A 13,791-nucleotide genomic window follows, 5' to 3' on the forward strand; every position below is an offset into this window, starting at 1 on the left:
GTACCATGACCTTGTCTCCCAGCTGGAATTCCCGCACCTGGGCATCCCTGTTGTACAGTCGGGCCTGCTCCGCATGTACCGTATGTACCGTCATACAACAGCTCGAAGGGGACGTACCCTGTGGATGCCTGTGGGACCTCACGTATAGAGAACAGTAAGTATGGTAACAAATGGTCCCAGTCCTTACCATCCGTTGTTATCATCTTCCTCAGCATCGACTTCAGGGTTTTGTTGAACCGTTCTACCAGTCCGTCGGTCTGGGGGTGGTAGATGGACGTCTTCACTTGGTTGACCCGGAGCAGGCGGCACATCTCCTTCATCACTCCCGACATGAAGCACGAACCCTGGTCAGTCAGGACCTCTTCAGCGATCCCTACCCGGCTGAACAGGAGGAACAGCTCCTTTGCGATGTTCTTACCTGTCACGGCCCGCAAGGGTACGGCCTCCGGGTAGTGGGTGGCATAGTCGACGATCACTAAGATGTAGCGGTGACCTCGGCTAGATTTGGGTAGGGGTCCCACTATGTCCATGGCAATTCGGCGGAAGGGCACATCTATAATGGGGAGAGGGATTAGTGGATTTCGATACGTCACCCGGGGGCTGTGAAGCTGACACTCCGCACACTGTCTGCAGTAGTCCTCCACAGCTCTTTTGATGCCGGGCCAGTAGAACCGGGCCAGGATCCGCTCGTACGTCTTCTCCCGTCCCAGGTGGGCCCCCAACAGGTGGGTGTGGGCGAGATAGAGCACCTTGGAGATGTGGATCTGGGGTACCAGTAGTTGATCTATCTCTTCCTGGTCAACGGTGCAGGTTCGATAAAGCAATCCATTTTGCACTTTGAAATACGGGGAGGCCAGTCTACTCACCCCGCCCTGTGGGACGCCCTCGATGTAAGCGGCTGCTCTCCAGGCCTGGGCGAGGAGGGGGTCTTGCAGCTGGGCGGAGCCAAAATCCGTTGGGGCCCTTTCCGTCTGGTCTCCCTCCGTCTGGGGCCCTCCTCCCTGTCGTCCTCCTTCCCCCTCAGTCTGGTTTGTGGCTCCGGTTGGACCGCGATTGGGGTCCTTCGAGGGCTGTCCGTTCTCGTCCCCCTTACCATCTCTTGCGCCACCTGGTGGTTCTCCTGGAGGTTGACCAGGGCATCAATGGAGCGAGGCCCCTGCTGGGCCACATATTTCTTGATTTCTGGGGACAGCACTCGGACACAGCGGTCCAACACCACCCGGTCGAGTAGGGGTGGCCCGTCGCCCTCGATTAGCCAGCTTTTGGTTAGTCTCCCCAGGGTCATCACCTGGCCTCGCGCCGGGAGGGCGGGGTCGTAGTTCCACTGGTGGAACCGCTGTGCCCGGGCTGGGAGGCTGTAGCTATACTGGGCTAAGATTGAGGCTTTCAGGGTGGGGTAGTCGTGGGCTTCGGCCGAAGGCAGCCCCCGGTAGGCTCTCCGGCCAAAAAATTAGGGACACCGGTCCTCTGGGATTCACGTGACGGTGTTGGTCCGTCCGTATTCGTGCCGGGCCGTCCAACCCACGCCTTTCCTCGACTCGAGAGATCCGCGCCTCCACCATGTCGTGCGTCTTTTGGTTATTGGCTGTTTCACCCACGTACTGGCTTCGTGTCCGTCTCCCTCAGTACTCAGCCCCGCTCTGTGCTCGCGCCCGGCCTTTTGTAGGGCATCTCCCTCCCTCTTGGACTCGGTCCAGCTGCGCCTGTCCAATCAGAAGTTTGTTTAGAGTTTGTTGTTCGCATTCCCCACGCGCCGTTCCCCAGTGTTGCTGGCCTTGGTGCTGACTCTCCTCACCGGCTTTCTCCAAGGTGCTGACCTATGAAATACGAACTCTGGAAATACACATTGTTAATAATTCTCCCGAGTACTTGGCGTCGGTGTACGGGTCGTTCCTCTCCCGTGATGTACCGATCCCTGATCGGGCCTCCACAATATACTAATGATGAAACTTAACCTGGCCAAGAAACATTTGAGCAGTCAATTGTCCAATGACTTTTACTGCCACAACCCTACTTTAATGAGTGTTTTGTTTTAGCAACAGAGATAAATGTGTCTCAATACAAAAAAAAGAAAAAAGAGAATGGATTTTCTTTCTTTTTCTGACTTAATGAACATGCTGCAAAATGTATTCTGGCTCTACCTCTCTACCTCTTTCAAATGTGCCCATCCTAGATTTCAGTTAGTCTTAAATCTTTCACTCTCTTCTTTATTTTCCTTACTTTCTTTACCCTTTTCACTTTTCCCCCATGGAGGGTAATTTCCACCTATTTTCTACTAGTCCTATAAAAGTGTAAATATCCCAAAAACGATTTACTGCACACACATAGTTGAGGGTTTAAAGAACTGGCTTGTACCATTCATTTACATTTACATTTACATTTTTGTCATTTGGCAGACACTTTTAATCCAAAGCGATTTACAAGTGCATAGGTTCTACCACAAGTCAAAGCATCACATCCAGAACTAGGAAAATACACATGGAATGCTGTTCTAAACATAGTCGTCATCATACGTGCACATTTTTAGGGTTAGACAAGGATAGGGATATCAGAAAGAGGGGCGGGGGAAATCAGGAGGGAGGACTAAGGTAGAGTTTTTGAGTCTGCGTCGAAATAGGGGGAGGGATTGTGCTGTCTTGACAGTGGTAGGCAAGTCATTCCACCACTGAGGAACCAGAACGGAAAACAGGTGTGAACGTGCAGCTCGACCACCATAAGGCGACCAGAGCTGGCAGACCGGAGTGGTCTAGCTGGGGAGTAGGGAGTAATCAAGGATTGTATGTAAGGTGGGGCAGTCCCCTTAGCAGCCTATGCATTGAGAAATGTGAGACAAAACAAATGTATGTCAGAGCATGTACATACAGTTTTCCCAAAGGATTTGTATCAAGAAATTGTATCAATGATTGTTTGAATATGCCTTTTATTGTCTGTGGCGAGGTGAGGGTTCTAAACCGTGAGTGTGGCATGGGGGAGGCTGGTGTTTCATTACCGAGCACCGAAACAGCTGGACACTTGGTATGTCCCGCCATATAAGTCCAAAGCCCCTGGTTACTTTTGAATAGTTTAAATGGATTTTGATAATAGACATGTCAGACTTCAATCATGTTAAGGCTTTCAAGCGTGCACCCAAGTTTAAGTAGAAGGATAGAACACAGTTATTTGCTCAGGTAATTTACACAGCAACTGAACTCTCAGATCATCACTGATAGCAGGCAAGAGAAATTAATGACGATTCAGAAAAAAAAAAAAAGTTCCTATGCTGGGATTTTTATGGATGGTGCGACAGAAATCTTCGGTGCCATTGATTGTAATCGAATGCTTTCATTTATATTGTTCAAATGAAGAAGTGCCATTAAAAAGCAAATTGTATGGGTTTGTGATATTCGCTTATGCTAGCTATATCATACTAACCTCATACGGGGACCAGTAAAGGCTTAGAACAGACTAGCACTTAGTTCTTGTAAGTCTGATCGCCACTACTGTGAAGTAAAAAGTGGACAAATTAAGTTTTCTGTGAGAAATGTATTGGCCAGCTCACGTGCACACGTGCTCACGTGCACGTTCTAAAGCTCCACTTTGCCCTCCCTACCACAAGTGGGAAAGTGGATAGGGTTGAATTGGTAAAGAAAGGAACAAATATTATATGGCATAGAAAACCATAATTAATTAATGGAATTCAGCTTCAGCTGAAAAATGAATCAAACATAGCAACAGTAAAGTGTAATTCTCAACTTTAATTAAACAGAAAGCAATACAGTATGCTGTTTAGTATACAGCATGCCTTTCTCCAGCTAAGCCACCTCATTAAACAGGAAATCTCAGCTGAGAGATATTCGTCCAATTAAAGAAAATAGCAGGTCCACCAAGGACACAGAAACAGGAAGGACACAAGCCAAAGGAGCAGCAGGTATGCACATTATGCAAATCACACAACCTAACCAAAGACAATTCAATGGAGGCTCCTCAAAGCAGGTAAAATCCATGTTAGTCGATTTACATAATAATAAGGGAAAATGTGAACTGAAAGCCACATATGTAAATATGTGTGTGCACTGAATGTACATTTGAACATTGATTCTTAACACAGAAATGAAGTGAAAGATTTGAACTCTTACTGGAAGAGCATAAAAATGAACCAAAGTCATATGCAGTATTTATTTGATAAAATATAAATAATTTTATCTCGTGTGGGAGAATCACACTGGTTTTGTATTTAAGGTCACAGTGATATACGCTTCAATGGAAGCAGTCTCATAACACAATACTAATTGGATTAATTATTTCCTTTGATGAAACAAAGCTGTTGAATATTAGCAACAAGCCATGTTAATTACAGGCCTTCGTTAAGGCAGCACAGCTGTCAATTTTAGATAAAAGGCTGTAAGGCCATTGGTTTCGATTCCTTTCTTACAAACATTTTCCCAGCAACACAGCTCTTTCTTTGAAACAGCAAGTTCCAAAGATAATTTTACTAAAATACTATGGATGTCAAAGTCAGTTGGGGTAGAGAGGGTTGAATTCATGAGTGTAATAACTACTACTGCACTGCTAAGGGAAGATCAGTCTAACTAAGCAACAGTCGGTGTTGCGGGAAAATTTCATTTATGTATAATTGTATGTATACACTTGAGCACTTTATTAGGTGTTTATTAGACTTATTTTTTAGACTTCTACTGCAGTCGCCTATCCACTTAGGGTTATGATGTGTTGTGTGTTCAGAGATGCTGTTCTGCATACCACTGTTGTAATGTGTGGTACTGTCACCTTCCTGTCAGCTTTGAACAATCTGGCCATTCTCCCCTGAGGTCTCTCATTAACAATGTGTTTCTGTCTGCAGAACTGTTAATCACTAGATTTTTCTTCCACCATTCTTTGAAAACTAGCAGTTTCTGAGATACTCAAACCACCCTGTCTGCTGCCAACAATCATTCTTCAGTCAAAGTCACTTATTTAAATCTGAAATCTTTATTTCAAAGTAGGCACATTCCAAGATCAACTATAGCCTATATATATTCTTGATAGATATATATATATATATATATTGCCAGTGAATGAGCAGACTAGAAATGGTTTTCAATAATGCAGTTCCGTTGTAGGATGTTTGAGGATAACTTGATGTCTTGAAGGGCAGTGATGTGCTCCTTACAGAACCAGCATGTGTGAGGTTCTGACAGTTGGAGGCAGCCACATTGCATTTTGGCCTGTTTCAGGTGGAGCAGTCATTTATAGCAAGATTACCCATGAATACCCAATCTCTCTTCAACTTGTCTGGACTGACCTTTGAATATTAGCCTCTAGAATTTCTTAATATTTGGTGGAATCCATTCTTCCTTCCTCCAGCTGCCACACAACCCCAAAGCATAATGGATCCATGCTTTCACAGTTGGCAAGGTATTCTTCTTTACAAAGAAGAACTCTAATATCTGAAATCTTTCTTGGTCTTGGCTTCAGCTGTTCCATTTATCTTCCATTTTCAGTGGAAATAGGTAGTTTGAAACTTTGAGAGTATTTGTAGCCTTCTCATTCTTTGTGGAAATCTTAATTCTGAAATCCTTGGACAACTGTTTAGAGGAACCCATGGTTGTTAACACCAGACAGAAGAGTCATTACATTTGGATACGTTAGAAGGCATGGAATTACATCAGAAAAGTTCAGCTCTGGAATTATACTCACCTGACCCATTGAATCCCTAACAAGTAAAGCACCTGGGTCTGGCCCTTAATTGTTTAAGGGCAAGTAACAAAGAATAATCCAGAAGGGTTCCAAAACTTTTCCTTTTTCTATAATTTAGAAACAGTAAAAAATGAAAAAGCAATATTGCTTTAAAACTTCTGCAATGGAGGCTTTGAACATGGCCCACTCGGACTCCATGTCCCCAGCTTCCCCCGGGATGGGTGAGAAGTTCTTCCGGAGGTGGGAGTTGAAGACCTCGCAAACAGGGGCCTCCGCCAGACGTTCCCAGTTCACCCTCACTACACGTTTGGGTTTACTGGGTCTGTCCGGCAGCCTCCCCGGCCACTTGATCCAACTCACCACCAGGTGGTGATCAGTTGACAGCTCTGCTCCTCTCTTCACCCGAGTGTCCAAGACATACGGCCGCAGGTCTGATGATACGACCACAAAGTCGATCATCGATCTTTGGCCTAAGGTGCTCTGGTACCACGAACATGGTGTTTGTTATCGACAATCCATGACCAGCACAGAAGTCCAATAACAAAACACCGCTTGGGTTCAGATCAGGCAGGCCGTTCCTCCCAATCACCCCCCTCCAGGTTTCTCCGTCATTGCCCACGTGAGCGTTGAAGTCACCCAGCAGAACTATGGAGTCTCCGGGTGGCACCCTCTCCAGGATGCCGCCCAGTGACACGTAGTCGCAGAGAGGCGACCCTCTCGTTCCCCGGGTGGAACTCCAACACAGTGGCGCTCAGCCGGTGGCTTGTGAGTATCCCCACACCCGCCCGGCGCCTCTCACCTTGAGCAACTCCAGAAAATAACAGAGTCCAGCCCCTCTCCAGGAGTTTGGTTCCGGAACCAGTACTGTGCGTGGAGGTGAGCCCAACTATATCTAGTTGGTACCGCTCCGCCTCCCGCACTAGCTCCGGTTCCTTCCCCACCAGAGAGGTGACGTTTCACGTCCCCAGAACCAGTCTGCGACGCCGAGGATCAGCACGCCCGGATCCCCGCCTTTGCCTACTGCCCGTTGGACAAAGCACCTGACTCCGATGCCGACCCCTGCAGGTGGTGAGCCCACAGGGCGGCGACCCCACGTGACCAGTTCGGGCTGTGCCCGGCCGGGCCCCATGGGATAAGGCCCAGCCACCAGACGCTCGCCGACGAGCTCCCCTCCCGGGTCTGGCTCCAGCAGGGGGCCCCGGTTTCCCTTTTCCGGGTGAGGTAACTGAGTCTTTGTGTGGCCGTATCATGGGAGTCTTTGAATCACTCTTAGTCCGGCCCCTCCCCCAGGACCAATTTGCCTTGGGAGACCCTACTGGGGGCTAACAGCGCCCCCGACAACCTAGCTCCCAGGATCACCGGGACACACAAACCCCTCCACCACGTTAAGGTGGCGATTCCTCGGAGGGGCCACCTCCAAGCAGGAGCTGTGGCCAGAAGGTCATCGGTGCCTGTCGGGGCGGCAACCCCGTGAGGGAGGCCGTCAAGCTGAAGAAGGAGGCCTTTCGGGCTTGGCTGGCCCGGGGGTCCCCTGAAGCAGCAGACAGGTACCGCTTGGCCAGAAGGGGAGTTCGGGGAGGCTATGGAGAAGGACTTTCGGTTGGCCTCGAGGAAGTTCTGGCAAACCATCCGACGATTCAGAAAGGGAAAGCAGGGCTTGTCTCAGGCTGTTTTCAGCAGGGGAGGAGAACTGCTGACCCGGACTGGGGATATTGTCGGGCGGTGGAAAGAGCACTTCGAGGAGCTCCTGAACCCGAACAACACATCCTCTGTGGAAGAGGCAGAGCCTGAAGACTCGGGGGACTCGCCGGGTGTAGATGAGATTCGCCCTGAGATGCTGAAGGCTCTGGACATTGTTGGGCTGTCTTGGCTGACACGCCTCTTCAGTGTCGCGTGGAGGTCGGGGACAGTACCTGTAGAGTGGCAGACCGGGGTGGTGGTCCCCATTTTCAAGAAGGGGGACCGGAGGGTGTGCTCCAATTACCGGGGTATCACACTCCTCAGCCTCCCTGGGAAAGCTTACTCTAGGGTACTGGAAAGGAGGCTCCGACCGACGGTCGAACCTCGGATTCAGGAGGAGCAATGTGGCTTCCGTCCTGGCCGTGGAACAGTGGACCAGCTCTTTACCTTGGCAGGGTTGCTGGCGGGGTCATGGGAGTTTGCCCATCCAGTCCACATGTGCTTTGTGGACTTGGAGAAGGCTTTCGACCGTGTCCCCCGGGGAACCCTGTGGGGTGTACTGCGGGAGTATGGGGTACCGGGGCCGTTGTTACGAGCCATCAGGTCCCTGTATAACCAAAGTGAGAGCTGTGTCCGCATTCTCGGCACAAAGTCAAGCACGTTTCCGGTGGGTGTTGGACTCCGCCAAGGTTGCTCCTTGTCACCGGTCCTGTTTGTGGTATTCATGGACAGGATCTCAAGGCGCAGCCGAGGTGAGGAGAGTGTCCGGTTTGGTGACCTCAGAATCGCATCTCTGCTTTTTGCGGATGATGTGGTTCTGCTGGCTTCATCAGACCGTGACCTTCAGCACGCACTGGAGCGGTTTGCAGCCGAGTGTGAAGCGGCCGGGATGAGAGTCAGCACCTCCAAGTCCGAGGCCATGGTTCTCTGCCGGAAAACGGTGGATTGCTCCCTCCGGGTTGGGAACGAGTCTTTGCCCCAAGTGAAGGAGTTCAAGTATCTCGGGGTCTTGTTCACGAGTGAGGGTAGAAGGGAGCGTGAGATCGACAGGCAGATCGGTGCAGCGTCAGCAGTAATGCGGGCGTTGCACCGGACCGTTGTGGTGAAGAAGGAGCTGAGCCGGAAGGCGAAGCTCTCGATTTACTGGTCGATCTACGTCCCAACCCTCACCTATGGTCACAAGCTTTGGGTAGTGACCGAAAGAACGAGATCGCGTATACAAGCGGCCGAAATGAGCTTCCTCCATAGGGTGGCCGGGCTCAGCCTTAGAGATAGGGTGAGGAGCTCGGACATCCGGAGGGAGCTCAGAGTAGAGCCGCTGCTCCTTCGCATCGAAAGGAGCCAATTGAGGTGGTTCGGGCATCTGATCAGGATGCCTCCCGGGCGCCTCCCTTTGGAGGTTTTCCGGGCTCGTCCAACTGGGCGGAGACCCCGAGGGAGACCCAGAGCCCGCTGGAGAGATTATATATCTCTCCTGGCCAGGGAACGCCTCGGGATCCCCCAGGAGGAGCTAGAATGCGTTGCTGGGGAGAGGGACACCTGGAATACCCGGCTTTGCCTACTGCCCCTGCGACCCGACTCCGGATAAGCGGGTGATGATGGATGGATGGCTTTAAAACTTTCAGAAAGGGCTCATGTTTAACTCTGTATCATTTAGAGTCCAGGTTCGCCTCATAGGCTGGCCATGTCAGGGGCCTCAGATTTACTAATTGTTACAGTTGCCTCCAGAGCTGAGACCTTCCCTTTGCTGACATCAATGGTCATGCCCGGGACTTTCACAATGATGTACCCTAGGGGCATATCCTCCATTATTAACGCAACTCCCTGCCAACTGTGGTCCCAGAGCCCAGACTTCAGATAGCCTTTGCCACCAGCAGTATATACCGGTCCTAATGACAGAATTCGGCTATATTCATCCAGTCCACCTGCTCTGCTACATATGGGTCTGAATGTATCACTCTAGCCGATACAATGGTGTCTGTGGATCCTGTATCCTGTATCAAGCATCACTTTCCATAAGCTACCTGCTGCACTAGCTAGGACTATCAGAAGGCTGTCGCTTGCCTGGGGAGCAATCAGGATGGCATCCTGTGGTAGGAGATTTGGCATGGCCCCATCCTCAACTTTAGCCACTCTGCTGGGGCAGTTATAGGTAATGTGACTTTTTTCCTTATACACAAAGCTGTCAGGTTCTGTGTTTTTCTGTTTGTGTTTTGTATAAGTTCTTAGCCTTTTTGTTTCCTGTTACCCTCTGTGCTCACCGTAGTGTATCTGTCAGTTCTCTCATTTCATTCATTCATTTCACCTGTGCACCATTTAGTGTCTCCACCTCCCACTAGGGGTGTGAATGGTTAAAGGGTTAACCGACTAACCAAAACTGATTTGTAACCGGTTACAAAAAATTGATAACCGATCACCAATATTTGAAATTGTAAGCTCAGTTTAAAATAAATGCATGTTCATCACCAGGTGTATTATTGCAGTTCTAAACTAGCAATCGACTAGATTCAGTAGTTCGAATAAGCAATCTGGCCATTTCAGGGGGTTTAAAATGCAAACACTACAGGTAATTCAATGCTAAAGTATTAGAGTTATCAAAGAATTTCTGCAGCTGTTGGTTGACTTATGCCTTATTGTAATGTTATGTCGTTTCCTAAGGTTCACAGAAGATCCGTGTTCATTCCGTGTTCATAGCTTTCCACTATGCTATATCTACATAGAAATAAACAAAGCAATATATAATTGGACAAATATTGCACAAAATACTACAATACGCTGTTTACATGAAATTCACAAGCTACAGTTGTACAAGCAAGCAATCTGCGGCCATTTCAGAGGGTTAAGAATGCAAACGCCGCATGGAATTTAATGCCACAGTACTATAGGTGTCAAATAATTTCTGTGTGTTTTAAATCTGTAATTTTTAAATGCAATTAAAAAAAAAAAAACATACAACCCCTAGCGGTCATAAGCAGTATCGGTTAACTGGTTAACTGTTTAAAAAACAGGTAACTGGTTACAAAAACTGATAATTTTTCAGATCCCTACCTCCCACACTAGATCCCTACCTCCCACACATCCCTACCTCCCACACATCCCTACCTCCCACACCCAGTGCTTACACCTGTTTATCGTTTAATTTGTTGGAATATTTAAACCTGTCCTTTTCAGGTTCTTGTTGCTAGTTTGTCTTTCTGTTATTCTGTTCCCTACCCCAGTTCTAGCTTCCTGTACCCCGTGTCGGTGCCCCCGTTATATTCTGTCTGCTTTGCTCTGTTTTTTTTATTTCTCTGGTTTTGATCTCTGCCTGGTTTTCGGACTGTAATGTTCCTGAGTTTTGTCTGTTAGTTCATTGTTATTCTTGTATACTTATTATTTTTCATTATCATGTCTGGTCTTCTGTTTATTTATTTATATTTCATTGCATTTGTCTTCCCCTGTGTCTTAATGTATTCTGAGCCTGAATCACTTCCCTGTCTGCATGATTTTCCGGTTTCCCATGATTCCTTCTTAGTCTCGTTTTCTCTTACTTCCTTCTTTTCCTCCATTTATGTTTGTAGATGGCACTAATCTACGAATAAATACTAACATAGATTTTGTACAGTACTAAATTATATTAACACACTAATTGTCTGTCTAACTAACTAACCAACATTCACCAGTTTTGGGTAATGATAAAATCACGTCAACTGTTCTATGTCTAATTGCTTGCCTTGATTCAGCGAAGTGTTCGTTCCTTAACTGTGCAATTGTCTACTCCCTGGTCCGGAGCCGTTTGTATTACATGTATGTCCTTGTGAATCCAGTCCATGTTTTTGTTCCTGTATTTTTTGGTCACTGTATTTATTACCCCTTCTTGTTTCTCACCTGATGTTTATTTGTTAGATCATGCTCACTCCCTTGCCCCACTTAGTTTGTCTCATCCCTCTGTGTATTTATACCCTGGTCTCTGTTGTATTCTTTGTTAGAACATTGATCTCCATACTCTGAGCCGATTACTTGTAATTAGGGATTTATTAGAGATTCTTGAGACACCCCTTTGCCTGTTTTCAGAGTTTGCCTAACCCCTTTGATTTGTTTGCATTTCAGATTTTTGGTTTTGATCTACATTCTGCCCTTTTCGACTACTCTCCTGCTTTGCCCATTTGTACCTTTGCTTTTCTGCTCATCTGGATTTTTCACCTTGAACTGTTACCCACTATTCTTTTGCAACTCGATTTAGGACTGTGTTGTCTGATTACCTGGCTTTTGATGTCGGACTGAACAAACAATCATTTCTGAATATCCTCTGGTCTGCATTTGGGTCTCCTGAACAGTACATAACACGGACTTATAACTCTGTTTTGGATTTTTGTATTGGTAGCTTCGCTTGTCGGTCTTCTTGGTTTTTTAACTCTGCCTGTTTTCCCGACTACACTCTGCCTGCCCTGCATGCACCTGTCTGTTTGGATTCTGACCATTGCCTGTTTTTGGACTACGTTTTGGATCTGCCCTTTTGATCCGTTCGGATCTGCCCATTGCCATTAAAGCATTAAAAAGCTGAAATCGGACCAAATCAATTCCATTCCCTTTGTACATTTTGGTATGCCTCTCTCAGGGTCCCGGCAAGATATTCCAACCAGACTGCCCTGGCACACTCTTATACCTTAGTATATGTTCATAGTCCTCAATAAATTGATGTGCATCCTCTGGTGGGGGGGGGGGCACTAGTTGTCACTGTTGGAGCATGTCTCCTCCCTGCGGCTGTGCAGGCCTCCACATGCCATACTAATATATCTTTGCTTGTGCATCAGAAAGACATGGGCAGCCACCAGTCTTGTGGTTCAGCCCCCTCTTCTTTTTTAATCTCCGCAAGCTGCTTAGTGTAAAGTTCCCTTCAGCCATATTACAATTCAATTATTACACTACCCTCTTGAGAAATGCAATACACTATTTGGTTATTATAATTAACAGCACAGACAGTGTTTCTGTTGTATATCCAGTAGGGTTCATTCCTGTACAATTACAGATACAGTTTACAGTTGCGGCACCATTTCTAACTGGTTCACCGTACATTGCTTACTAATACACGGATCACATCAGAACTCATAACTTATGTCAAGGAACAGCTTTGTTATCCTAGTAGTTTGCTCAACATCCAGTTTTTAAAGTTAGTGGATCAGCTACTAGAACAGAATACAACAGGTAACACAGAGCTGTTAACTGAACATTGCTTAATACAGACATAGCACATAAGAACATTCAGTACATTCAACCCCTTGCCAGGCCTGGACTCACTCCATCACCCCAGATTATGAGCTCTTGATGACCAGAAATGTAGGTTAAAACTTACATATTTCCGATTAATTAAAGTAATTAAAGTCAGTCTGCTAACTCTTTGCGCGGGTTTCCATTTATTATTTATGGAATTTAATTGTATCCATCATACTATACTGTACTGGTCCCAATTTCTCAGTAAAAGTCTCCCAATTTAAATGAACAATGCCGTGTTTTAGTGAAATTTTGAGTCCATGTGCTGGAAAATAATACCATACCTTTTTTTGGTCTGTAGTCTCCTGTCCCCTTTCCTCCAAGTGATAGTTGCTCTGGGTGACGCCCGGGGCTTGCAGTCAAGCAACACGTCCCTCCCCACTGTAGCGATGAGCCTGACCTGGTTGGACTGGAAGCTGGGAGCTGACGCTGGTCCAGGAGTGAGAGAGTTTCTGTCATTATTACACTCAGTGTACTTTACTCTGAAAGAGACGTTTGACCTCTGATTTGTACTCAGATACTTTATTATCCCTGTTGAGGGACCACTGCACAAGTTTGTGCCCCATAGTAATGTACTCCCCTTCAAACCATACAGCTTCTACACTGTAACACACTTAAGAGACAATAATTGGTAAATAGTTAGCATTTATATCACGCCTTTATCCAAAGCGCTGTACAATTGATGCTTCTCATTCACCCATTCATACACACACTCACACACCAACAGCGATTGGCTGCCATGCAAGGCACCAACCAGCTTGTCAGGAGCATTTGGGAGTTAGGTGTCTTGCTTAGGGACACTTTGACACACCCAGGGTGGGATCGAACCGGCAACACTCCGACTTCCACTTCCGCCCTCTTCCACATGAAGAATCCCCGTCTCCGGCCCCCAAGCCTCCTCCGCCCCAAGAATCCCCTTCTTGGGACCCGAGCTGCCTCCGCCTGAAGAAGCCCCGTCTTGGCCCTTGCGCTGACTTGGACACAGGGCCCCTCCAGGTCCAGAAGAAAGGACCTCCTTGCTCTACTGAGACCCCGAGCCCGCCTGAGACCCCAGGCCTGCCTGAGACCGCAAGCTCGCCTGAGACCCTGAGTTTCCCTGAGACCCCAAGATCCCCCGAGACGTCCGAGACCCGTTTATCCTGAACAGGGTCGCAGGGGGGCTGGAGCCAATCCCAGCATACATTGGGC

At 47.5% G+C, this 13,791-nt stretch overlaps 1 protein-coding gene across 1 annotated transcript in view; it reads right to left on the reverse strand.

The window, feature by feature from the left end:
- LOC133133178 (contactin-5-like) overlaps window positions 1–13,791 on the reverse strand; it is a 175,338-nt gene that overhangs the window by 72,990 nt on the left and 88,557 nt on the right. Inside the window, exon 9 of the mRNA XM_061249245.1 lies at window positions 12,888–13,032. Coding sequence (XP_061105229.1) covers window positions 12,888–13,032 — 145 coding nt within the window. The remainder of the gene's footprint in view (window positions 1–12,887; window positions 13,033–13,791) is intronic.

The sequence above is a fragment of the Conger conger genome, chromosome 7 (genome assembly GCF_963514075.1).
Source record: "Conger conger chromosome 7, fConCon1.1, whole genome shotgun sequence".
Lineage (NCBI taxonomy): Eukaryota > Metazoa > Chordata > Actinopteri > Anguilliformes > Congridae > Conger > Conger conger.